The sequence below is a fragment of the Oryctolagus cuniculus genome, chromosome 6 (assembly GCF_051225735.1).
Source record: "Oryctolagus cuniculus isolate XC-2025 breed Fujian yellow rabbit chromosome 6, ASM5122573v1, whole genome shotgun sequence".
In the NCBI taxonomy this organism is placed as follows: Eukaryota; Metazoa; Chordata; class Mammalia; order Lagomorpha; family Leporidae; genus Oryctolagus; species Oryctolagus cuniculus.
The window spans coordinates 79,389,004-79,416,130 of NC_142872.1; the positions used below are offsets into that span (position 1 = coordinate 79,389,004).

At 41.0% G+C, this 27,127-nt stretch overlaps 2 protein-coding genes across 11 annotated transcripts in view; one reads left to right on the plus strand and one right to left on the minus strand.

Annotated features, from left to right (window-relative positions):
* RGS20 (regulator of G protein signaling 20) overlaps nt 1-11,356 on the plus strand; it is an 88,139-nt gene extending 76,783 nt beyond the window's left edge. For all 7 annotated transcript variants that reach the window (XM_008255529.5, XM_089335239.1, XM_089335237.1 and 4 more), the window contains 2 exons: nt 4,238-4,472; nt 10,358-11,356. In XM_008255529.5, coding sequence (XP_008253751.1) covers nt 4,238-4,472; nt 10,358-10,546 — 424 coding nt within the window. In that variant the 3' untranslated portion in view covers nt 10,547-11,356. The remainder of the gene's footprint in view (nt 1-4,237; nt 4,473-10,357) is intronic.
* A 10,528-nt stretch (nt 11,357-21,884) lies between these two features.
* The window catches only part of TCEA1 (transcription elongation factor A1), a 62,617-nt gene continuing 57,374 nt past the window's right edge, over nt 21,885-27,127 (minus strand). For all 4 annotated transcript variants that reach the window (XM_089335231.1, XM_008255530.5, XM_089335232.1 and 1 more), the window contains 2 exons: nt 25,432-25,503; nt 21,885-23,397 (listed from right to left, as the gene is read on the minus strand). In XM_089335231.1, the coding sequence (XP_089191357.1) occupies nt 23,389-23,397; nt 25,432-25,503 (81 nt within the window). In that variant the 3' untranslated portion in view covers nt 21,885-23,388. The remainder of the gene's footprint in view (nt 23,398-25,431; nt 25,504-27,127) is intronic.

Sequence of the window (27,127 nt, forward strand, 5' to 3'; positions counted from 1 at the left end):
CTGGTGCTTTTTAGAATATTCACAATAGCATGCAACCACTTCCTTATTTCAGTATCTGTTCATTTCTACAAAAAGAAATCCCATAGTTGATAGCAGTCTTACAATGAAACATGAACCTATGATTATCTCAAAACTGAAAAGCTTAAGAAAAAATTATATGTGGTTTGCAAAAGTTAAACAATATATAAGTAAGGAAAGTAATCTAACTTCTAAGAGTTTAATACTCTTTTTAATGACCAGGAAGGAATATTGAAAAAAGAATAAAATAGAAGTCATAAAAATGAAAAATTATTGTTGCAGGGATTGGTATTTGGCCTAGTGGTGAAGACATATTTTACAATGCTTAACCCATGGGAGTAAATTGGGTTGAGTCCTGGCTTCAAGCCCAGATTCCCACTTCCTGCTATACTTGTACTGCTTCTGTGAAAACCTGCATCTAACCATTTGAAAATACATGTTTCTGAAGTATACACTAAACCTTTACAGTAAGTGACCAAGCATCACCTTATAAAGCATCTCAATAAATGTATGAAATAGAATATGCTTTCTATACACCCTGGGAGGCAGCAGGTGATGGCTCAAGTGTTGGGGATCCTGCCACCCATGTGAGAGACCTGTATTGAGTTCCAGGCTCTTATCTCTGGCCTAACCCACTCCCAGTTGTTGAGAGCATTTGGGGAGTGAAGCAGCAGGTGGAAGATCTCTCTTTTTGTGTCTCCCTGTCTGTTACTCTACCTTTCAAATAAATAAATCTTTTTTTTTAAAGGGAAGGGTCAATAGAGAAAAATATATAACCCTAAATGTTTCTAACAGACAAAAAGGAGGACCAGTCATTTCTGAACTAAATGTCCAAATTAAGAATATGCACAAAGAAAGTAGGAAGGAGGTAGAAATATATAAACACAGAAATTAATGAAATAAAAAACAGATACAATGGAAATGACCAAGGCAAAAGCTGATTCTTTAAAACAAATTTATAATAATTTATAGTAGGGCCTCCTTTGCTATGAGTGGCCAAAAAAAGAAATATAATGAAATAATATTAGGAATTAAAATGGAAATATAATAACTACCCAGCAGAAATTAGTAGGATGATAACACTGGGAACAGATTATGCCAATGAACATGGTGATTTAGACACTACACTTTGAGCGAATTCTTAAACAGGGAGAAATTAATAAAACTCATGCAAGAATAAATCAAAGGTCAAACTAGTTGTATGACTATCAAGCTGTATCAACAATGAATAACATTCGATTTCAGTTTGCCTGGACTTCCATAACAAAATACCAAAACCTGGGTAGCATACAACAGTTTATTATTTCACAGTTTCTGAGAACAGCAGTCCAAAAGCAACGGGTCAGTAGGGCCACACTTTCTCTATACTTTGACAACTCTAGGGGAGAATCCCTCCAGGCCTCTTCTAGCTTCTGGTAGTTGCCAGCAGCTCTTGGATTCTCTGGCCTGTAGACTTCACTCCAGTCACGTGGCTATCCTCTCTTTGTGTCTGCTTATTTTCCCTACAAGTGTCTGTATCTGTGTTCAAGTTTCCCTTTTTTATGAAAATACCAGTCATACTGGATGAAGTCTCACCCTAATGACCTCATCTGAAGAAAACAAAACAAAACAAAACAAACAAAAAAACAAGATTTATTTATTTATTTGAAAGTCAGAGAGAAGGAGAGGCAGAGAGAGAGAGGTCTTCCATCTGCTAGTTCACTCCCCAGCTGGCCATAATGGCCAGAGCTGCACTGATCCGAAGCCAGGAGCCAGGAGCTTCTTCTGAGTCTCCCATGTGCGTGCAGGGGCCCAAGGACTTGGGCTATCTTCTACTGCTTTCCCGGGCCTAGCAGAGAATTGGATCGGAAATGGAACATCTGGGACTCAAACTGGCGCCCCTATGGGATTCTGGCACTGCAGGCAGCGGCTTTACCCGCTACGCCACAGTGCTAGCCCCAGTGACCTCATCTTAATGTAGTTAAATCTACAAATGTCATGTCCTGAGGTACTAGGAGTTAGAATTTCAACATATGTTTTGGAGAGACACAGTTCAACCCACAGAATTTTTCTACAGAGGCTGGCATTGTGGCATAGCAGGTAAAGCTGCCTCCTGCTGTGCGGGCATCCCATATGGGCACTGGTTGGTGTCTCTGACTTTCAAAACAAATGAATAAATCTTTAAAAACAAAATCTTTCTATAGATTCAAAACTGGACCCAGATGGTTTTATAGGCAAATTTTACAAAAAATTTCTTTTTTTTTTAAAGATTGTATTTATTTATTTGAGAGGTAGAGTTAAAGACAGACAGAAAGGTCTTCTACCAGTGCTTCACTCCCCAAATGGCCACAACAGCCAGAGCTGGGCCAATCAGAAGCCAGGAGCTTCTTCCAGGTCTCCCATGCAGGTGCATGGGCCCACGTACTTAGGCCATCTTCTACTGCTTTCCCAGGCCATAGTAAAGTGCTGAACCAGAAAAGGAGCAGCTGGGATAGAACCAGTGCCCATATTGGATGCCAGCACCATAGGCAGAGGTTTTAGCCCATTACACCACAGCGCTGGCCCCATCTACAAAACACTTCAAGAGTAGATAATATGGGGCTGGCGATGTGGCACAGTGGGTTAACACCCTGGCCTGAAGTGCTGGCATCCCATATGGGTGCCAGTTCGAGTCCCAGCTGCTCCTCTTCAGATCCAGCTCTCTGCTATGGCCTGGGACAACAGTGGAAGATGGCCCAAGTCCTTGGGACCCTGCACCCACATGGGAGACCTTGAAGAAGCTCCTGGCTCCTGACTTCGGATCGGTGCAGCTCCGGCCATTGAGACTGTCTGGGAGTGAATCAACAGAAGGAAGACCTCTCTCTCTGTCTCTACCTCTCTCCATAACTCTGTCTTTCAAATAAGTAAATCTTAAAAAAAAAAAAAAAAAAAAAAAAGAGTAGATAATATGGGTATTCAGCTCCCATATAACTACTCAGAAATCTAAGAGGACAGTTTAACAGTGGAACTACAACTTGATGAGGATAGTTCAAGAATGTAAAGTTAGAGGTGAATCCTACTCACCCATGACCTAGGTGAATCCAACAACACTTAGAAACATAATGTTGGGTAAAGAATAACCAAGTCGCAAAAAGGACAACATACACCATTTTTATATAGTTAAAAAAAAAAAAACCTAAGGAGTACATCCCTCAGGACACATACATATGAAAACTATGGGGGGGGGGGGACAAAGGAAAGAGATATTAAGGATCATTATTAACTCAAAAAGGTTTAGCCCCCAGATCAAGTGTAATAGAGTTGGGGCAGGTCATGGGGCGACAGGTTGCATGGAGAAATAGCAGCTATGTCAGTGATGTCTTGGTTCTTAAGGTAAATTGGTACATTCACAAGTGTTCACTTTGTCACCCTTCATTATTTGCATTTATATTACAAACATTCATTCCTCTTTCTCAAATATTACATAAATTTTAAAAATGTGTTAAAAAGACACTGTTCCAGCCGGCGCCGCGGCTCACTAGGCTAATCCTCCGCCTTGCGGCACCGGCACACTGGGTTCTAGTCCCGGTTACCCCTCTTCCAGGCCAACTCTCTCTGTGGCCAGGGAGTGCAGTGGAGGATGGCCCAGGTGCTTGGGCCCTGCACCCCATGGGAGACCAGGATAAGCACCTGGCTCCTGCCATCGGAACAGCGCGGTGCGGCGGCCATTAGAGGGTGAACCAATGGCAAAAGGAAGACCTTTCTCTCTCTGTCTCTCTCTCACTGTCCACTCTGCCTGTCAGAAAAAAGAAAAAAAAAAAAAAAAAAGAAAGACACTGTTCCATTGTTGTTCTCCATGTTGAGCATTGCTAAATCTGTCTGAGTTCTGTTGTAGGTGACTAGGGAGTTTGGGGTCTGATGGTTGGGATGTTTTTTTCTTTACTATTGTAATTTGAAATTATTGCCAGAATGTGTCCAGATGTAAGAAATATGTTCTTAGCAGTTATTCTAACAACTGGTTTGTAAGCATTTGGGCAGTCACCATGCAGCCAAGCTAAACAGTTTGAAGATGTGAACTTGTATGGTTTGGCCAAAAGTTTGAGGAAATGAGAATAGCTCTTTCCCTTCCCTTCCAAAAGGGTCAAGTTCACATATTTTTCATTATCAGAGAGGGAGGGGAAGGTAGATTTCTGGTGATGCAGCTCAGGTTCACTACCAATAATAGGTCTCTTGTGCCTCCTTTCTTTTGGTCCCCTTCAAGCCCGAGTCCTACGCTGGAGGAAGTCAATGCCTGGGCTCAGTCCTTCGACAACTTGATGGTCACCCCAGCAGGCAGAAACGCCTTCCGGGAGTTCCTCCGCACAGAATTCAGTGAGGAAAACATGCTTTTCTGGCTGGCCTGTGAAGAACTGAAAAAAGAAACGAATAAAAACATTATTGAAGAGAAAGCAAGGATAATATATGAAGACTACATTTCCATTTTGTCTCCTAAAGAGGTGTGTGCACATGCAAGGGTCTTCTCCCAGGAGCCACTAGTAACGTGAACCCCATCAGTGCCTGATTGTACCCACCCCTGTAGTCACAGCTACCTCAAACCCTGACAAAGACTCCACTCTCCTTTGTGGTTTTCAAACCCCTTTGACCAGTGTCTCAGAGATGAGCCCCAAGTGCCTCTGAAATCTGTGAAAAATGCATCTTTCTGGGAAAGTCTCCATATCTTTCATCAGATTTTCCAGAAGGGGGAGTTTATGCATTTTTCTAGTAACACTGTTTAGAAATATTACACCGGATATAGGCAGCCTCTTAAATCAAATGATCCATTATCCTAAGCAAAGTCTGTCTGCAGGTATCTTTATGTTAGAGTTACACAACCCTGATAGGACACTGATATGGCAATGGGTTCCTCAGGAGGTCCTTCACCTATCAGAGAAATCATTAGATGAGTGAAACTGGGCAAGTTTCCACCTCTCAGAGTTGTAGTTTCTTCAGATCTAAAGTCTTGGAGGTTGGTTGTTCTCAAAGTTGTAGGTTGAATTATAAAAACCCTTTGTTATTTCCTAGTATGTGTCAAAGAATGTAAGGCTAATTAAGCAGGGCCCCCTGTGTCAAGGGGCTCACTGAGAGGTGGGCACACTGGCAAGGCCCCTTGTTGGGACGGTTCAGCAGTTGCACAGGGCTGGTGGAGTGAGCTGTCCACAGTAAGGCAAGGTGAGAATGAGGAAGAAGGACTCGGTAAGGCTGTAGAGACACTGAGGACAACCAAAAGGAAATGAGCAGAAACACAGTGGGATGAGGACATCTCAAAGGGTGGGATTTAAGAGCCAAGGATAACAGTAGGAGACTGGGAGTGGAAATGCACCTGAAGTGGTAGGTGTTGACCAGCCTAGCAGGACTGGGCAGGCAGTAGGAGGAGATTTAGAAAGAGAATGAGGCCTCTTTGTGCGAGACCCTTAGCTGTCGGGCTGGAAGAGCAACAAGTGTCTCTAGACAAGAAACACCAGAGACAATCCTGATGAGCATGTCCGTTTTTTAGAAATTAGGCACAGACTTCTATAGGGTAAGAGGGGAATAAAAAACCTGGGGTAGTAACAGCAATTCTATAGGGCAGAAGGGGCAATGTGCCAAAAAGATCCCTAACTAATCAACTTATAGGTCATGTCAGCCACGTAGGCCCCTGGGCTCCTTTGTGCAACCAGCCCATATCTGGAATGTGGGAGTTGCTTATCGGCTCCGTTTATCAATCCTAAAGGCACAGCCACAAAGCTTCCAACAGTAAGGGGGTTGGGGGAAATGGGCCTGGAGCTCCTGCTGCTGGCCAGCAGCCAGGATGTGGGATCCCTCCCAACCTCCCGCATGGGCAGGGCAGGCAGTCCCATGGGATCACCCATAAGGGAATGGTTCTAGAGCATGGAGAGATGTGGCTGCCATGCTGAGGTTTTCTGATTTGTGTCCTGGGATACCCTTGGACTTTAGCCTGGTAATACGAGGGTACTTTAAATGTTTGTGGGAAAAAAATGGAATTAAAAGATGTTTACTTAAATGTTTACTTTGAAATCCATGCATAAGTTTTTCAAAATGTGTTTTCCATGACTTTTTGAAGATTCCTTGTATCATCACAAATGCATTTTTGAAAAGTTTATTTATTTATTTATTTGAAAGGTAGAGTTACAGAGAGGGAGAGGCAAAGATAAAAAATAGAGAAAAGTCTTCCATCTGTTGGTTTACTCCCCAAATGGCCACAATGGCCAGGGCTGGGCTAAGTCAAAACCAGGAGCTAGGAGCTTCATCCAGGTCTCCCATGTGCAGGGGCCAAGCACTCTGGCCATCTTCCACTGCTTTCCCAAACACATTAAGAGGGAAGTGGATCAAAAATGGAGCAGCTGGGACTCAAACCTGCACCCACACGGGATGCGGGTGCTGTAGGTAGTGTCTTAACCCACCACGCCACAGTGCTGACCCCACATTTGCATGTTAAAAGATGAATATTTATTTAGTATAGAGTTGGTCTTCTGTATACAAAGTTAATTAAAAACGAATCTTAATGAAGAATGGGATAGGAGAGGGAGTAGGAGGTGGGACAGGAGTGGGTGTTGGAAAGAGGGCATGGCAGGGGAAGAACCACTTTATTCCTAAAGCTGTTCCTATGTATTCATTAAATAAAAGCTTTCTAAAAAGAAAAGATGAATATGGTGGCAGAATGGATTAGGAGAAGGCTAGAGGCAGAGGACAGTTAGTAACAGGTGACTCCTATGTGTCTGGTCTGGGTAGTCCAGGTGGTGGGGTATTTGGTTGAAACTGGGCAAACAGGAAGGGAAGCAAACATGGGTGAAGAGCAATAGGGCTCCATGTTGCTTACCAAGTTTGCCTTAATAGGAGACACTCAGCGGACGTTCCTGAATAATGAGTTCAGAAAGTTATATCCATGTGGGATTCATAAAAAGCAAGAGATTTTTGGTTCTTTAATTTATGACTTCCATATACTTTGTCATGATTTTCTTTTTCAAGACAAAAATTTTCATGTATATAGCCATTCTTTGGAATCCACAGGGAGTTGGTCCCAGGAGCCCAAGAAGATAGCAAAATCCACAGATGCTCAAGTTCCTTGTTTGGAATGGCAGTGTTTGGATATAATATACACACATCTTCCTATATACTCTAAGTCATCTCTAAATTACTTGCAATACCTAACACAAGTAAATGCCATGTAAAGGGTTGGTATACTGTATTCTCTGGGGACTACTGACAAAAACGCCTGTACATGTTCAGTACAGGTCCTATTTAAAAAACATTTTTGATATTTTCAATCTGTGGATGTTGAACTTGTGAATACAGGAAGCAAACTCTACAACCAAAAAAAAAAAAACTTAGCAAATTAATGAAGCAAAAAATGATAATATGATCTTTCCCCCCAAGTATAAGCATCCATTACTTGAAATTTAAAAATTGAAAAACTTAAAGTACATAGATTTAGGAGTCAGATTAGCTTGCATTCTTATCCCATTTCTCACTTAGCTGCATAACTGCAGGTGTATTTCTGACCTGCTCTGTGCCGGTTTCCTTCTGTGTGCAGAGCGGACATCACACTTACCTTCAGATTTGGGAGGGCTGCGAGCAAGGATATGCATTAGTCTTTGGCAACAGGGCTCTTATAAGCCTTTGTTCATTGCAGAATACAGAGAGGCCCTAATGGGGCTTTGACCCAAGGAGCACTTGACTTGCAGGGACAGTCTTCACTGGGTTGTAGTAAAGAATGAGGTTCTGTTTGTGAACTGGGATGTTTTTTGTTTGCTGCTTGTCCAGTTCCCTAACGAGTGCAGGAACTCTCATCCTTTCAGCCAGCAATCAGTATTGAACAGTCCCAGGAACAGGTGCTCAGAAGCACTGGCCCTTATACTCGGGAAGCAGACAGTGAGGATCACCTGGTGGCAAGTGCTGCTGCCTTAGGAATAATCGCTCAGGGAGAACAGGGACACCTTTACCTCAGGGCTGTGGGGAATGACCTGAAGCATAAACAGATTTCATCAGGCAGGATACAGGGGAAGAGAAGGTAATTCCAACTCTTCTTTAAGTCCCAAGTGGCTCAGAATGGCTCTTGAGCGAAACAGTGCAGTGGAGCTGGGGAATTGGTGGAAGCAGTTCATCTAAGGCCTCAGAAGCTCATCCTTTGGCATAATAAGCTTTGGACTGGGATCTGAGCACACTGAGGAGGCAGTACAAGGGCTGGAGCTGGAGTGTCAGGATGGTGTTTACCTTTAGAGCCCCTCGCTGAGCCATGGAGCATGGGGAACAGGTAGGTAGGAGGGCACTGCCAAGACCCAACAGGAAATTTCAAATGACCGCCACAGGGTCATGGCAGAGAGAAGAGAAGAGATGCACAGATTTGAGAGTGCTGAGGTAGGGTCATTGGGACTTGACTCAATAGAGAGCCACAGGGAAAAGGAAGGATACAGACGAACTGGGTGGGGCCAGAATGTTTCATTCCTTCATAAGCTGGACAGGAGATCTGGAGGTGTCAGGAGTCAGCTTCAGATGTGTCAGGTTTGAGGTACACCTGTGAGTAGGCCAGGCATGCCTTCTGGAAGGAAGGTGGCTATATGTAGGGTACTTCAGAAATGCAATTAAAAGATAAGTTTATTTGGTGCAAAAATGTTGAAGCCCTTGTGTATGAGGTGCCTTCAAAATTCACAGAAAATGCAATTATGAAAAAAATATAATTTCTAATTTTTCCACCAAAAATAAATATCTTTTAATCCTGTTTTAAATTAAATATATTTTAATTCTTTTTTCCTACAAACTTTTTTTTCAAAGATTTAATTATTCATTTGAAAGGCAGAGTTACACAGAGAAGGAGAGGCAGAGAGAGAAAGATCTTCCATCTGCTGGTTCACTCCCTAGGTGGCTGCAATGGCCAGAGCTGCACCCATCCAGAGCCAGGAGCCAGGAGCTTCCAGGTCTCCCACATGGGTGCAGGGGCTGAAGGACTTAGGCCATCTTCTGCTGCTTTCCCAGGCCATCGCAGAGAGCTGGATCAGAACTGGAGCACCCAGGACTCAAACCGGCACCCATATGGGATGCTGGCACTACAGGCAGTGGCTTTGCATGCTATTCCACAGCACCGGCCCTTACAAACTTTTTTTTTTTTTTAAAGATTTATTTATTTATTTGAAAGGTGGAATTACAGAGGCAGAGAGAGAGCCTGTGGGAGAGAGAGGTCTTCCATCTGCTGGTTCATCCCCTGAGATGACTGAAATAGCCAGAGGTGGGCCTATCCAAAGCCAGGAGCCAGGAGTTTGTTCCAGGTCTCCCACAGAGATGCAGGGGCTGAAGGACTTGGACCATCTTCCACTGCTTTCCCAGGCAATCAGTAGGGAGCTGGATTGGGAGTGGAGCAGCTTTGACCTGAACCAGCTGCTGGCACTGCAGGTGGTGGTTTTACCCACTACACCACAGCGCTGGCCCCCCACAAAGTTTTGGAAGTGCCCTTACATGCAGCTGGAAAGACCACTGAAGTCAAAATTTAAATGAACGGCTTAGCAATTTTGGTTTTAGCTTTTTATTTTTTTTAATTTTTTTTATTTTTTGACAGGCAGAGTGGATAGTGAGAGAGACAGAAAGGTCTTCCTTTACTGTTGGTTCACCCTCCAATGGCCGCTGCGGCCGGTGCACTGTACTGATCTGAAGCCAGGAGCCAGGTGCTTCTCCTGGTCTCCCATGCGGGTGCAGGGCCCAAGCACTTGGGCCACAGCAGAGAGCTGGACTGAAAGAGGAGCAACCGGGACAGAATCCAGCGCTCCGACCAGGACTAGAACCCAGTGTGCCAGCGCCGCAAGGTAGAGGATTAGCCTACTGAGCCGCGGTGCCGGCCTTTGGTTTTAGTTTTACATTATAGCACAATAATTTCATGGCAGTTGAGTTAGCAAGGCCAACTGGAGCAGAGATGGTCCAGCTAAGGTTCCTGTGCTCTGGCTGGGCAGAAGCCTGAGGCATCCAAGCCCTGGTCCTTGTGTTATTAGGAAATTAGCAAGAGGTAAATCTGGGCATGCCACCCTCTTTTCTTTAAAATAATGTTGTGGTTTCCTAAATCAGTGAGATCCCTGCCAGCATAACTTAGAACTTATCAGAACTACACATTCCCAAGCCCCTCCCCAACCCACTGAGTCAGACTGCGGGGACAGGCCCAGCCATCTGGTAAGCAAGCCTTCCAAGGGCTGCTGATGCCCCGGAAACCTAAGAATGCCTGTTGCTGATGCTTTTGGTTTCTCTTTCGACAATTTGGATTGTTTTGTTTGGGACCTTTAAAAAGCAGAACAAGCCACGGGAGTTTGAGATGGACTGACCAAGAGAAGAATCTAATACAGCTCTTATTTGTTTCTATTGGCAGGTCAGCTTAGACTCCCGAGTCAGAGAAGTCATCAACAGAAACATGGTGGAGCCATCCCAACACATATTCGATGATGCTCAACTCCAGATTTACACCCTAATGCACAGAGACTCATATCCCCGATTCATGAACTCTTCTCTCTATAAGGACTTGCTTCAGTCCTTAGCTGAGAAATCAATCGAAGCATAGGAGTTTTCAAATATATTTATTATTAATAAAATAATAAAAATAACTCACGGATTGCATCTAGCACAGGGAACTTAGCAGTAGGGCTATCTTCTGCTGGAGTAACACTGAGGCTGCTCTGGTAACAGATGCTTCCTTTGACAGCTCTATATTCACAACGTAAATTGCAGCCTCCTCTAGTGATATTTTTTGAAAAACTGGGATACGGCTGTTTTAGGAAGATAGCGTATTTGCATTTACAGTAACAGTAGTATGTTCTCAGTGGTGAGGGATACACTGGAAGACGCCCTACTGCCCGGAGCATGTACATCCACGGGAGCAAATAAGATCACTTTTGTTTTGCATGAGGTCAGTAATTACTCTCCCCTGAAAAGAACACACATTCAAGTGCTTCTCAGCTACCCACCCCTTCCTTCCATCAATTTTGGTTTGCATACTTCATTTACCAGTGCCATCACAGTACCTGAGTTCACATTTTATAAAAAATTTGACCACCCTTGTAAAATTGTTATCTCACCTATGTTACAGTATGTATAAGTATGTAGACACATTTATGTGTGTGTCAGTGTAAAGCGCTGTGCTCTTAGGTAAGTTAGTCTCAAATGTTTGGTAAGAGAACAGGGCTTAGAAAATCCTTTTATGGAAAAGAGTTACCATTATCTTATCAGAAGTTGTCAATCTGAAGAATGAATGTTAAACTTCACAATTTAGTCTCGTTCACAGTAAAACTTCAAAACAAGCACATTTCCATTTTACTATCAAAAATGGGCATTTTACTCTTAACAAAAATAAAGCACAAGAGTTTTATCTCAATCCTAGTTTTCCTATGTAAAAATTCAGGAACTATGAGATTAAACAAGTAGCAATACACACAACCTATCTTTTAGCTCCCAGACTGAGTCTGTCTTTAGATCTCCGTAATTTTATCATAGGTAAATGGAATAACTTCATAGCTTATGAGTGAAATGATGTGTAAGACCTGAAACCCCCTGAAGTAATCCATTGCCATAATACACTGGAAAGATGTGCACAGTCTGGAATGATGTGAGGTTAGAAATTAATTTGCAAGAAGCCTACACCATGCTTCACCCCTCATATGGGATAGCTCTCCTCTTGATCACCTCCTTCACCTGGTACTTCAATAGTCTGACTTCTTTTCCCTACTCTACTCAAGCTCCAACCCTAAAACCCTCTCCCTTTCTCAGCAAACCATTTTACCTTCTCCTTCCTTCACTATGGAAATTGTGCCCCTAATCACCCCTCAACTTCCCATACAACCTGTAAATACGTGTAGATTAGCATCTATGCTCACCTCCTTGAGTCCAGTTGCAGAAAATAATGTGTTCTTTCCCAGATATCTTTATCTTTTTTAAAAAAGATTTATTTATTTATTTGAAAGTCAGAGTTACACAGAGAGAGAAGGAGAGGCAGAGAGAGAGGTCTTCCATCTACTAATTCACTCCCCAATTGGCCACAATAGCCGGAGCTGTGCCAATTCGAAGCCAGGAGCCAGGAGCTTCTTCAGGGTCTCCCACAAGGGTGCAGGGACCCAAGAACTTGGGCCATCTTCTACTACTTTCCCAGGCCACAGAAGAGAGCTGGATTGGTAGTGGAGCAGCCAGATCTCAAACTGGCGCCATATGGGATGCTGGCACTGCAGGTGATGGCTTTACCTGCTACGCCACAGCACTGTCCCCCAGATATAAATCTCTTACATGAGCTTTCTATTCCATATCTTATAATTTTTAACTGAACCAAGAGGATATCATTGTTATTAAGTCATAAGCCCTAGTAGTTAACATTCCTCTAAGTCCTCTAATAGTTAACATTCAAGTGAGGCACACAGACATGTCAATAGCAACAGTGTAGTGCAGTAGGTACCAAGTGGGACAGACACAGTTATGGGAGCCCTGAAAGTTTATGGGAAGATTATGGTGTAGGTAATCACCAAAGCCAAAGTACACAAACACAGAACAAGAATGTGTATGTTGTGGGGGGTGCTGGAAACAGAAGGGAACATACCTATAATTGATCACAAATGAGTCCAGTCATGGACACACTGAGTGAGGTGACTGGAAGACCAAAGGAGATGTCTGAAAACCAGCTAGAAGTAGAGGCCTGGGCAATCAAGATTCCAGGCTGCAGCACCGACTTGGGCTTTCCAGCACACAGACTACTGTCATCACCTGGAGAACTGAAGCCTGAAAAAGGAGCTTTCAGGATAACCCCCGTGTGGATGAAGAAGACATGAGAATCCCTATGGAGATTTACAAGGCTAGATGTAAAGGATGTGTGGGAATGTGGTAGTGTTTTCAAGGAGGCACAAGAGCGGTCACTAAGTAAGTTTCAACAGATTTAATATTAGAATCGTCCCATGTACCTTTTCTGGCCACAATGGAATTAAACTAAAAATCAGAAACAGAAGGTATTAAAACCAGTTGTGAGAGGTGAGGGTAAGAACCTTCAATAATGCGCTCTACCTCAGGACTCGTGAAGTCCCAGGCAGCCAGTTTTGCTTACTGAATCTAACACAACAAAACACACATTTATAAAAAATAGGCTTTGTAGATGAAGATAGTACTGCCCTACACAAGTCAAACAATGAAGTTTTTTTTTTTTTTTTTTTTTTTTTTTTTGACAGGCAGAGTGGACAGTGAGAGAGAGACAGAGAGAAAGGTCTTCCTTTGCCGCTGGTTCACCCTCCAATGGCCGCCGCTGCAGCCGGCGCACCGCGCTGATCCTGGCAGGAGCCAGGATCCAGGTGCTTTTCCTGGTCTCCCATGGGGTGCAGGGCCCAAGCACTTGGGCCATCCTCCACTGCACTCCCTGGCCATAGCAGAGAGCTGGCCTGGAAGAGGGGCAACCGGGACAGAATCCGGCGCCCCAACCGGGACTAGAACCCGGTGTGCCGGCGCCGCAAGGTGGAGGATTAGCCTATTGAGCCACGGCGCCGGCTAATGAAGTTTTTTTTTTTTGTTAGTAAACTTGAAGCCAAACCATTTCTTGCTTTCCTGATATGTCTACAAAACTGTTAATCTAGATAAAATACAGCAGATGCCAAATAGAGTTTTTCCTGAGTAATGCCAGCTTAACCCCCATAGGAGATGAAACTGTAGACTTAACATTATAATATACCTATTTGGATTAACTGTCCTGTAGGAAGATACTACAAAGGCAAATAAGTAATCAAATTATTTTTAAAAGGAGCTAAATTTAAATAGCCTGTGAATAGGAAGTCTGAATTTAAAAACAATGACCTACTTAAACACCAAATTTTAGTGGGGAGAGGATCAATTAACATTTGATCTCATAAACCGGTCTTAACTCAAAAAAGAAACAGGACTGCCATTTTAAGAGGGGGAAAGGATGGACATTTATGCAAGCCTGTGGTAACCACAAAAAATTACCTATGGAAAATGCATCGAATAAAAAGGATTCAAAACATGTCACTATTAAAAAAAATCAACAAAATACAAAAGAAAACAGTAAGACAGGAAAAGCCAAGGGTGCTCCAAGACAGGAAACAATGAACAAGATGGCAACAGAAAGTCATCCACTATTAATAATTACTTTAAATATAAGTGGATTAAACTTTCCAATCTAAAGACATAAAGTGGCAAAAAGAAACCTAAACTGTATGCTGTATATAAGAGACTCATTTTAGATTTTAGGACACACATAGGCTGAAAGTAAAAGAATGGAGAAATTATGCAAATAGAAGACATACTTTTATCAAACTTAAAGTAAAAAAATACCATGAGACAAAGCAAGGTACTATAATAAAAAAGGGGCCAATTTAAGTGGAACATGTAACAATTACATATGCAGCTGACATCAAAGCATTAAATATATAAAACATCAGTGATAGAACTGAAAGGAAAAAATAGGCAGCAATCCAATAACGGTAGGAGACATTAATTCTCCACTTTGGATAATGCGTAGAGCATCCAAGCAGAAAATCAATATGGAAACAGAGGATGTGAACAACACTAGACCAAATGGACATTTACAGACCATTCCACCCAGCAGAACATACATTCTCAGTCACACACAAAACACACTTCAGGAGATGATGGTTAATGGGGATAAGGGTACAGGTGGATAGGACGAATAACATTTAAGTAGGATAATCATGGTTGGCAAAAATCAGTTGTGCAGAGCTAATAGAGAGGATTTTGAATCTTCCCAACACAAAGAAATGAATGTCCAAGGTGAGGGGCCAGCATTGTGGTATAGAGGGTAAAGCTGCCACCTGCAGTGTTGGCATCCCATACAGGCTCTGGTTCATGTCCCAGCTGCTTCCTTTCAATCCAGCTCCTTGCTAATGGCTGGGAAAAGCAACAGAAAATGGCCCAAGTGTTTGGGCCCCTGCCACCCACATAGGAGATCAGGAAGAAGCTCCTAGCTCCTGGATTCAGCCTGGCTCAGGCTTGGCCATTGCGGCCAGCTGGGGGAATGAACCAGCAGATGGATCTCTGTCTCTCCCTCTCTGTAACTCTTTCAAATAAATAAATTTAAAAAAAAATTAAAAGAATATTCACCAGAACTGACCACATGTGAAGTCACAAAACAAATCTTTTCAAATTTAAAAAGATTGAAATTGCACCTAGTATCTTTCCCTATCACAATAATAAGGAACAGAGGGAAAACTGGAAAATACATAAATATGTGGAAATTGACAGATTTTGAGCAATGAGTAAAAGAAGTCAAAAGGTGAACTAAAAATATATTAAGACAAACAAAAGCATAATATCCAGGTGGAATGTAGCAAATACAGTACCAGGGAAGTTTTTAAACATTTTGTTAAAAAGAAGAAACATCTCAATAAACCTAACTTTATACCTTTCAAGAAACTAGAAGAAATTAAGTTAGTTGAAAGGAAAATAAAAGATTAGATCAGAAATAAAATAGAAATCTGAAAACAAATTTAAAAAAAATCAGTGTTTGAAAAAGATGAAACTGACAAATTTCTAGCTAATAATAGAAAGATGAAAATATAAGTTGAGGGGCTGGTGCCATGACATAGTGGGTAAAGCTGCCACCTGCAGCGCTGGCATCCCATATGCACCAGTTGGCATTCCGGCTGCTCCACTTCCAATTCAGCTCCCTGCTTGGGCACCTGAACCCAGATGGGAGACAGAGAGGAAGCTCCTTGCTCCTGGCATCAGGTCTGCCCAGTTTCGGCCCTTGCAGCCATGTGGGGAGTGAACCAGTGGATGGAAGATCTTGCATGCGTGTGCTCTCACTGTAATTCTGCCTTTCAAATAAATAAATCTTTTAAAAATATATATTATTAGCAATGAATGGGGAGACAATTATACTGGATACCAAAGAAATATAGAAAGACTGTTAGGAACACTTATACACTGACAAATTAGACAACATGGTGAAAAATGGATAAATTCCTAGAAACAGACAATCTACCAAGATGAAATCATGAGGAAACAGAAAATCTAAACAGACCAATAACAAGCAAGGAAATTCAATTAGTAATAAAAAGTCTCCCATCAAAGAACAGCCCAGGAGCAGATGCCTCACTGGTGAATTTTACTGAACATTTAAATAATAATTAACACAGCTCCTTTCAAATTCTTCCAAAATGGAGTGGACACTTCCAAACTTATTTTCTGAAGCCAGAATTACTCTGATTCCAAAGACAGAAAAAAGATGCCACAAGAAAAGTAAACTACTGGCCACTACCCAAGATTAACGTAAATGCAAAAAAAAAAAAAAAAAAAAAAGAACAAAAAACTAACAAGTTGAATTCATTGGCACATTAAAAGGATCACTAACCAATAATCAAGTAGGATTTACCTCTGGGATACAATGAAGAGTAACATAAGAAAATCATCAGTGTGATACGCCACAAGATTGTAGGATAAAAATCACACAATAATTCCAGGAAGATGCAAAAGGGGCCAGCGCTGTGGCGTAGTAGGTTAAGCCTCTGCCTGAAGTGGCAGCATCCTATGGTTCTAGTCCTAGCTGCTCCTCTTCCAATCCAGCTCTCTGCTTGTGGCCTGGGAAAGCAGCAGAAGATGGCCCAAGTACTTGGGCCCCTGTACCCACATGGATTATCTGGAAGAAGCTCCTGGCTTTGGATCAGCCCCCCTCCAGCTGTTGTGGCCATCTGGGGAGTGAACCAGCAGATGGAAGATCTCTCTCTGTTTCTCCCTCTCTCTATCTGTAACTCTACCTCTCAAATAAAAATAAATCTTTAAAAGAAAAATGTTGAAAATAGATCCCAAGTGAATTAAAGATTTAAACATTAAGATCTCACACAGTGAAACTCCTACAAAACACATGTCATAAAATAATCTATGACATTAGTCCTGATGATGATTTCTTGGGTATGACCTCAGAAGCAGAAGCTACAATAGCAAGGCAAGTCAGAATATATCAAAGCATAAAGTTTCTGCTCTACAAAAGGAACAACTGAAAGAGTGAGAAAGCAATCCGTGGAATAAAAGAAAATATTTAAATCATATCTAAGAGGTAATACCTAAATTATTTAAGGGACTCCTACAACTCAATAGCAAGAAAACAAATTACCGGATTTTAAAAATGGATTCAGGCCTTGAATAGTTATTTCTCCAAAGACATACAAATGGCCAATAGTTATATGAAAAAGATGCTCAATATTTCTAATCATCAGGGAAATGCAAATCAACAGATACTGTCTTATGCATGTTAGGATGGCCATCAAAAATACAAAAGGGGAGAAGTGAGGATGTAGGAAAATTAAAATCCTTGTACACCGCTGATGGGAACATAAATGGTGCAGCTGCTCTGGAAAACTATAGCAATTCCTCAAAAAATTACAACTAGGATTACCATATCACACAGCAGTTTCACTTCTGGGAAATTACCCAAAAGAACTGAAATCAGTATCTCAAAAGAGAAACATATACTCCTATTTATTGGAGTATCATAACAATAGCCATGATGTGGAAACAACCTAAATATCCATCAATGGACTGCTGGATAATGGAAATGAGGTATTCACATATTCAATGCAATACTGTGTCATCAAGGGCAGGTGTTGTGGTGAAGTGAAACCACTGATTGGGTAGCTCATATCTCAAATGAGAGTGCCAGTTACAGGTTCTGGATGCTTGACTTCCAATCCAGCTTCCTGCTAATGCATCCTGCGAGGCAGCAGCTAGCCCAGTAACAGTTACAGTCACCCACAAGGGAGACCTGGGCACCTGGTTTTGGCCTATCTCTGCCCTGGCTGTTGCATTTGGGGAGTGAACCAGCAGATGGAAAATCTCTCGTCACTCTTTCACGTAGATGAAAATAAACAGGAAAAAAAAAACTACGGGGCGGGGGGGACTCTGTGGTGTAGAGGGTAAAGTTGATCAGCATCCCATATGAGTGCCGGTTTGAGTCCCCGCTGCTCCACTTCCGATCCAATTCTCTCTGCTATGGCCTGGGAAAGCAGAAGATGGCTCAGGTCCTTGGGACCTTGCACCTGTGTGGGAGACCAGAAAGAAGCTCCTGGTTCCTGTCTTCAGATCAGCAGTTCCAGCCATTGCAGCCAAATGGTGAGTGAACTAGTGGATGGAAGACCTCTCTCTCTCTCTGCCTTTCAAACAAATAAATATTAAACAACAACAACAACCTACAGGGGACAGAGCTGTGGTGTGGTAGGTTAAGCCTCTGCCTGAGGTACCAGCATCCCATGAGCACCAGTTCGTGTCCCAGCTGCTCCCCTTCAGATCCAGCTCTATGCTTATGGCCTGGGAGGGCAGTGGAAGATGGCCCATGCTCCTGGCTGCTGGCTTCAGATCATCCCAGCTCTGGACATTGCATCCATTTTGGGAGAGAGCCAGTAGACAGAAGTTTCTGTCTCTCCCTCTCTAACTCTGCCTCTCAAATAAATAAAATCTTTAAAAAAAAAAAAAAAAAAGTGGGGGTGGGGTGGCGCCGTAGCTCACTTGGTTAATGCTCCGCCTGCAATGCCGGCATGCCATATGGGCAGTTCTAGTGCCAGTTGCTCCTCTTCCAGTCCAGCTCTCTGCTGTGGCCCGGGAGGACAGTGGAGGATGGCCCAAGTGCTTGGGCCCTGCAACTGCATGGGAGACCAGGGAGCAGCACCTGGCTCCTGGTTTCAGATCGGCACAGCACTGGAGGTGGCAGCCATTTGGGGAGTGAACCAACAGAAGAAAGTCCTTTCTCTCTCTCACTGTCTATAACTCTGTCACACACACACACACACACACACACAACCTACATATTCAGTCATAGAATAGAAGGAAATCCTGTCATTTCTGACAGGACTTAGGGATTACAATGATGGGTGAAACTTGATGGGGGGAAATGGTGAGTTACTGCTCAATGGGTATAAAACTTCAGTTGTGCAAGATGAACAGGTTCTAGAAATATTATAAACTTTGTGCTTAGTTAACACTGAACACTTAACTTTGTTATTGGCAAGATTCTATGTTACCATCCAGAATAAAAACTTAATTTCAAACAGATCAGCAATGGCATCCTGACATAAATCAGTCCAGTATTGACCCATAACTCTAATAGAAACTTCTGTAGATGAACTGGTAGTCCTTGCAGTGTTCTTATAACTTTTGACATTCTGATATCAAAAATTTCTTTAAGTATTCATTCAAAACAATTTAGGATTTTTCCAGTTGCTTATGATACAAAACTGTCTTAAAAGAGCTTAAGAGGAAAGCAAATGGCTTTGCTTTCATAAGAAGCCCATGGTAGTGCTAACACCCACACTGCTCAATTTGATATTGTCATGGCTTTCTTCATACCAGTTTCCTCCACTTCATCACATACAAATCTGCAGAGTAGGCAAACTGGGGTAGGGAGACCCAGTTACAGCTATCATTGAAATACATAATAATCTCAGAGAAGAACAGGGTGGGATGGGACACTGGAGACCCACCAGGGTAACATGGAAGGGAAAAGGTGCCCCTAAATCAATCAGAAAATTATTTGGGTACTATTGCCAGATAAAAACTGTAGCTATGTCATCCCAAATTCCAGTGCTCTCCTGTCTTTTTAAATCAGCTATAGTTTCAAATTATTACACAATTTTTATTTAATTTAAAAGAAAGATTAAAGTGCAACTTTTATTTCAAAGCAACGTTAACTCATCCATGGAAGGGTGAAGGATAATCAGTCTCAGTGGCATAGCACATATGAACTGTGTTTTTATTGTTGCAGTCATGTTCATTAAGGAAACAAAAAGATAGTTAACTGTCTTTATATAGTATCAGGGAGAGGAATCAAAGAATGTGAAGCATTTGAAGTGGTTACCTGTGCTTTCATTTTCCATTCTCCATTTGGACAAACAAGAGTACACAGGTTGATCTGGGGCAAAAAATCATTTAATAAAACTGTTGCATCACTTCACAGAATTAAAGGCCCCGAAGGGATCTCTTAAGACTCTAGCTCATTACAATTCTTCCTTTAAAGTTAAGAGTGTAAAACATTACCAACCCATAGTTAATCTATCCTACCTCTGTAGGTCCTCAATGTGTGGAACACTCCTTACACCTTAGCTCTGTGCAGCCAAGTGTGCAGCCAAGAAGAAACTGTAATGCACCGACATAAATACCACCACAAAAAACTACTCCTACCGTGGAACAGGCATTCTTGTGGGTGCTGAAGATTCAGATGTGAACAAATTTCCCATAAGAACTTGCTCCACTTTTACTGATAGCTATCGGTAATGTGACACAGCCATGGTCATGAGAACTACTACTTTTGAGTGACTTCAAGTTACTTAACTGTTCTTGAACACAATTCTTCCATTACTACTCAAGAATCTGTCAGTCTCCTATGAATTAGGATCTTCAAAGGTAGCACTTTGCTTACTTTCTGAAATGCAGCTTTCACTGGTAATTCCATCAAATGACTGTCCCCACATTTTCCAGAAGGGAATTTAATTCCTCTTGAATGACTAATTTTCTACAGTGAAATAGGGGGAGGGTAGGGAACTGGTGAACATCACAACTTTTTAACTGTAGTTTTTGTATTGAGAAGCCAATTCAAATTCTCAAATTATATTTCAACCTTTGAGGACAAATGTATAGGTATAAAAATTCAAAGTATAGCCTGTTATTTCTTTTGCTGCCTTGTTAATATTTTAAATACTTTCCACTTATTAGGTATATATATGTTAGGGTATATATAAATATTTCAGAACTTTTGGCTTGTTTTTAGCAAAATTTGTACATCAATGCTCCTCTACTCTCAGGTGAGCAAGAAAGTCAATGATGTTATTTTCCACTTTTCCAGGATAGTTCATTATCCGCCTAACTTAATCCCCTTACATGTTCATTTAACAGTTACTTTGTCCTGGAAGTAACTATTATAAAACATATTTTTTTTTTTTTTTTGACAGGCAGAGTTAGACAGTGAGAGAGAGAGAGAGACAGAAAGGTCTTCCTTTTTCCATTGGTTCACCCCCCAAATGGCCACTGTGGCAGGCATGCTGCACCAATCCGAAGCCAGGAGCCAGGTGCTTCCTCCTGGTCTCCCATGCGGGTGCAAGGCCCAAGCACTTGGGCCATCCTCCACTGCCTTCCTGGGCCACAGTAGAGAGCTGGACTGGAAGAGGAGCAACCGGGACAGATTCCGGCACCCTGACTAGGACTAGAACCCGGGGTGCCGGCACCACAGGCGGAGGATTAGCCAAGTGAGCCGCAGCGCTGGCCAAAACATACTCTTAATAGGGTTTCCTTCTAAATTACTTTATAGCTGCTTAGTGTTCTTCAATAGTAAGACTCAACACAATAAATGCACATAAAGATGCATTCACCTGTCTACTCAGAAACACTGTTCTATTGATCACCAGGGATTCACTGTGCTACTGTACCAGTACTACTGCTCAATACTCATTTTTTACTTAACCAAGATAATGCTTCAATTAATTAAAACTGTACTTTGAACATACTTAGTAGCTGAGTGAAGAGAGGAGAAAAGGTTTTCTTTTTTTAAAGAATTTATTTTTTTACTTACCTATTTAAGGAAAAGAAGAGAAGAAGGGAGGGACAGAGGGGAACAGGGAAGTGAGGAGAGGGAGAAAGAAAGGTCTTCATCTGCTGGTTCACTCCCCAATGGTTACCAAAGACAAATCTTGGCCAGGAACTCCATCTAGGCCCCTCACATAGAAGGGAGGGGCCCAAGCACTTGGCTCATTCTCTATTGCCTTAGCAGGCACATTAGCAGAGCACTGGATCAGGACCTGAACCAGCACTCAAATATGGGATGCCAGTGTTCCAAGTAGAGGCTTAACACTGCACCACAGCTCCAAGAAAGGGTAAATTTTTAACATAGGATAAATAAAAATGACAAAATGTCATACATATTTAATAACAACAAAAATCTTTATTGAATTACAAATTTTAAAATGGATCACTTAATTTAAAAGTGGGACTATTTTTATTATTCTTAAATTCACTCTGTCAAAAACTTGTTTGGTTTTAAAATGATAAAAACAGAGTCATCTGTGAACTGACAAAGCACAGGTGTACTGCTGGGCCCTTTCAATGTTTTCTCTAATACATCAAAATGACTTATAAGAGGAAATGGGAAAAGGAGGGCAAAGGAGAGTGCAAAGCGCATACCGAAGTCTTTCTACACATGTCTGACAGAATGCATCCAGCACAATGGAACACAGACTTTGCCACAGTGGCCTTAAGATATTCTACAACAAGTATACTCTAGGGTACACTTTTTTTTTTCCTTATTTTAACCAGAACAAATGGTGTTTATCTAAATAGAAAGTAACACTTACTTTTATCATAAAACTACTTGCGATAGTCCATATTTTCAGTTTGTTCAACAACCTTATTCATCATCATGTAACAAAAAGTTAGCAAATAAGACTCAGGACAAAAATATTTTCTAGCAACTTTTATAGTTAAAGACCACAGCTTTAATTATTTTATACAATCCTTACATTTAATCCTTGGTCAGTATAAATGTCCAAATCAAAATCGAGTCATGAGCTGTTTACAATAACTACCCTATACTAAGATACTAACATTTTCTTCTCAGTATGTCTTCCCATGAGGGGGGAAAATCATCCGAAGCTTTTATTCCTCGCCTGTGAGGGCATTTATGAAAATCCTACTGAACTACAAAGGTGGTTTCTGCAAAACTAAAATACACTACGAAGTTAAACAGGTAAATAAACAACAAAACCAAACTGATTTCAACAAAGTCAAGTCATATTTCCAAAAGTAAAATCTATTAAGAACAAGTAATATACATATACAAGAAATGATGATCATGGTTAGTTACAGATGCAAAATAATATCTAATTATCCAGGCTTGTGAATAATTAAAATCAAATTCATGTGCTAGTTCAAATATTATATACAATTTAGATAAGCTGGTCAAGTATCATTTGAATACACACCATATTTGGTAAACTTAAAATTATATTACCTTTTATATTCCTGTAATATCTGGTGTAAGTACATGCCAATATAGAAAACAATGTAATTTTCATTTATGGGTTAACAGAGTGACAGAAAATATCTACTGTGTATGTTTCAGAATGTAAAAGTTAAAGAACTTTTTTAAGGAGAAAAAAACCTTAAATTACTGAAAGTTTAACTGATGAAAGTTTAATGTCAACTTACTTATAAAACAGATGCCATATAATTAATATATGGTGGCCCTACTGATCTGACTACAAAAGGCATTTAAAGGAAGGGATGTTCAGTTGAAAACAGATTAATCCAAGGGATGTATGTTGCTTTAAAAATTTGTTTTGCAGGAAAACTAGTTGCTTGGCCTAGTTTGAAAGCTAATTACAAAATTCGTTTTCTTAATGGTCCAGATATTTTGCCAATTCTTCCAACTCAACAGAACTGTAAAAAAAGAAGAAATACTTTGTTAGGCTTTTAAATACAAAGAATGGAGGTATATTCCCCTCATTTAATAGAGCATATATCTTACACTGCTTTAAACCAACCAAAATTTTTTTTAAATATGTTATATTTTTCACATAAAACAGTCAACCTATATTAAGTGCTTGGCTTTCCCAACTTAGACTCATAAGAACGTGTAATTAAAAAAAAAAACTAGTTAAAAGACTTCTAGCATTTTTTATTAAGTATGTCTTTTAATGGTTTCAGGTTTAAAAAAAAAAAAAAAGCAGTTCCAAATTTTAACTTCTAGAATATTCTGTCTTAGGCATCAGCTTTCTACATTAAGCTTAACTTTCTTAAATACAATAGGTACTATGTCAGAACTTTGCAGCAACTCTCTGTACTCAAAACAAACTGTACTGGGCCGGCGCCGTGGCTCACTAGGCTAATCCTCCGCCTAGCGGCGCCGGCATACCGGGTTCTAGTCCCGGTTGGGGCACCGGATTCTGTCCCGGTTGCCCCTCTTCCAGGCCAGCTCTCTGCTGTGGCCAGGGAGTGCAGTGGAGGATGGCCCAGGTGCTTGGGCCCTGCACCCCATGGGAGACCAGGAAAAGCACCTGGCTCCTGGCTCCTGCCATCGGATCAGCGCAGCGCGCTGGCCGCGGCGGCCATTGGAGGGTGAACCAACGGCAAAGGAAGACCTTTCTCTCTGTCTCTCTCTCTCACTGTCCACTCTGCCTGTCAAAAAAAAAAAAAAAACAAAAACAAAACAAAAAAAAAACAAACTGTACTATAAACACTCATAACAATATGATAATATATCACACAAAACAAATCTGAGAGAGTTTTCTGGAAAAGCCAAGTTTGTTAAACAGAATGGGATAAAAGAAAAGGCTAATGTCCCTCTCCAAGACCCGTAAAAAATTTCTACCAACTCAGAAAGGTGGGAGACGCTGTTTCTAACCATGAAGACATTCCAAATATCTGTACAGAACGAAATTTTTGTACATAAATTAATAGGTATGGCCCCATCCCTTAAATAGCATATAGGGCCAAATTCCCAAGCCAAATTTGTGGAAGATATTTGGATCCCAATTTACTTCTGATATTCAGAAAATGCTTTAAACTGCAAAAATAACCCAAGTGAGCATTAAACTGAAATGTTTATGTTAAGTATAACTGGGATAAAAAAAAGAATCTTGTACAAAGCTCATAAAAACTAATAAAAATAGCGAGTATTTTTGGAACATTGATAATCTTCAGGCATTTTAAATCTATCATCCTTACTCCTCATCACAACTGAAATACAGATAATATTTATATTTAATACATGATAAAATTATAGTTTAGTGATAATAGGTAGAAAAATAGTTCAAAACAGTCTATGACTCCAAACCATCCCAACCCCACATCCCTAACATCTCCATCTATATTAATAATAAAGTGTTCTGTGGGCTAATGTGTAATTCCTCTAATTTTAAATCTTGTTTTCATAGCTCACAAAAAACACTCAAAAATTAAGTGACATAAATTTGCCTGTGTGGGGCTAATTCTAGAATACACAGGTAATATGAAAGCTTGGAAGTCCAAGACATAAACCACCACAGTGCTAACTGTAATTACTAAAATAAATACTAAAATCACTGGGCTTGATTCAACAGGTAAAGAAAATTTTTCAGAATCACAATCTATTAAACAGGTAATAAATAAACATGTGCAGATTTTTCTGGACAAAGAAGACTCAAGATAATTTAATGAAAATAACATATACAGGACTGATAAAGTACTTGAACACTTAACATTTATTCCTGCATCAAAACAGATTAAGGTGGTAAAAATCAAGTATATACTCTACTTTCAAGAAGGGGACAAAATAGTACATTACAAGTACTTAATCAGATTTCCAGAGTTTTAGACAAGACAGCGTGAGCATGTGTGTACCTATTTTAAGATATCTAGGTATACTTATGAAAAGATGGGAAGAAGTTATTCTATTATAAATGTGTATAATATGAATTCAACAGGGTAACATACCTTCCATCGATTTCCACATTCATTGCAAACAACAAATGTGGTCATCGGTTCATCAGCACTACGGGTTTGCACCTGAAGCAAAATCAAATGAATATCAGATTAATATATTCAGTACCACAAAAACATCCAACCTAAATAAGAACATTCTACATAAAAATATACAGTAACCACAACAGTACCATAACAAAGTATATAAAGAGCCTGAAACAAATTCAAATAAGCTGTCATGCCAAAAGTGCACAGTAACATTTCCAAAGTTCATTTTTTTCAATTCTTTTCTTGTTTATGTGTCATGTTTAATTTATCTCAGATAAGTGGGAAAATCATCTAAAGCCAGACTTTTTTTTTTTTTTTTTTTTTTTTTTTTTGGCCAGGCAGAGTTAGACAGTGAGAGAAACAGACAGAGTTATAGACAGTGAGAGACAGACAGACAAAGGTCTTCCTTCCATTGGTTCACTCCCCAAATGGCGCTACGGCCAGCGCTGTGCCGATCCGAAACCAGGAGCCGGGTATGTCCTACCGGTCTCCCAAGCAGGTGCAGGGACCCAAGCACTTGAGCCATCCTCTGCTGCTCTCCCGGGCCACAGCAGAGCGCTGGACTGGAAGAGGAGCAACCGGGACTAGAACCTGGGGTGCCGGCACCACAGCCGGAGAATTAGCCAAGTGAGCCACGGCACTGGCCAGACATAATACTTCTTATAAATGGCTAGTAAATAAGAAAAAGAATTCACCAGTAAGCACAGAATATGTAAAATTTAAACATATATAAATATTATCTTATAAATTAGCAAAGATCTAAAACTCAGGAGGAAGCACCTGGCTGCTGGCTTCAGATCGGTTGCAGCGCGCTGGCCGCAACGCGCAGACCGTAGCGGCCACTTGCAGGGTGAACCAACGGAAAAAGGAAGACATTTCTCTCTGTCTCTCTCTAACTCTGCCTGTCAAAATAAATAAATAAATAAATAGTAATAATGATAATAATAATAATAATAATAATAATAATAAAAGAATATTTCATTTTGACAAATATAACTGCCCCAACATTTTTAAAAGTTAAGACAGTGGGGTCAGCACTGTGGCAAAGCAGGCAAAAGCCATTGCCTGCAGTGCCAGCATCCCTTATGGACACTGGTTCGAGTTCCAGCTGCTCCCCTTCCAATCCAGTTCCCTACTATGGCCTGGGAAAGCAGTAGAAGATGGCCCAAGTCCTTGGGCCCCTGCACTGGCTTGGGAGACCCGGAAGAAGCTCTTGGCTCCTGGCTTCAGACCAGCCCAGCTCCAGCCATTGCAGCCATTTGGGGAGTGAACCAGCAGACGGAAGATCTCTCTCTGCCTCCGCCTCTCTGTAACTCTTTCAAAATAAATAAATAAATAAATAAATAAATAAATTTTTTTTTTCAAATAAAGGAGTTAAAAATAATTAAGGCAGCAAGAAAGTAGGAATATTAAATACCCATCCTCTATAACCTAGGAACTTGATACGTTTGATCTATTCCAAGACGGTAATTAAAAACACAAAGGATCTGTAGGCAAGAATGTTTCCAGAGTGTAATTTTATAATAGCACAAATACTGCAAACAACCTAAATATCTAACAGGGAAATAAGAGAACATCCATCTGAGGGAATATTATTTGTTAAGACGTCTACAAAGGGGATTTGTAAATAATTAGGAGGAACATGCTGACATTACAGTAG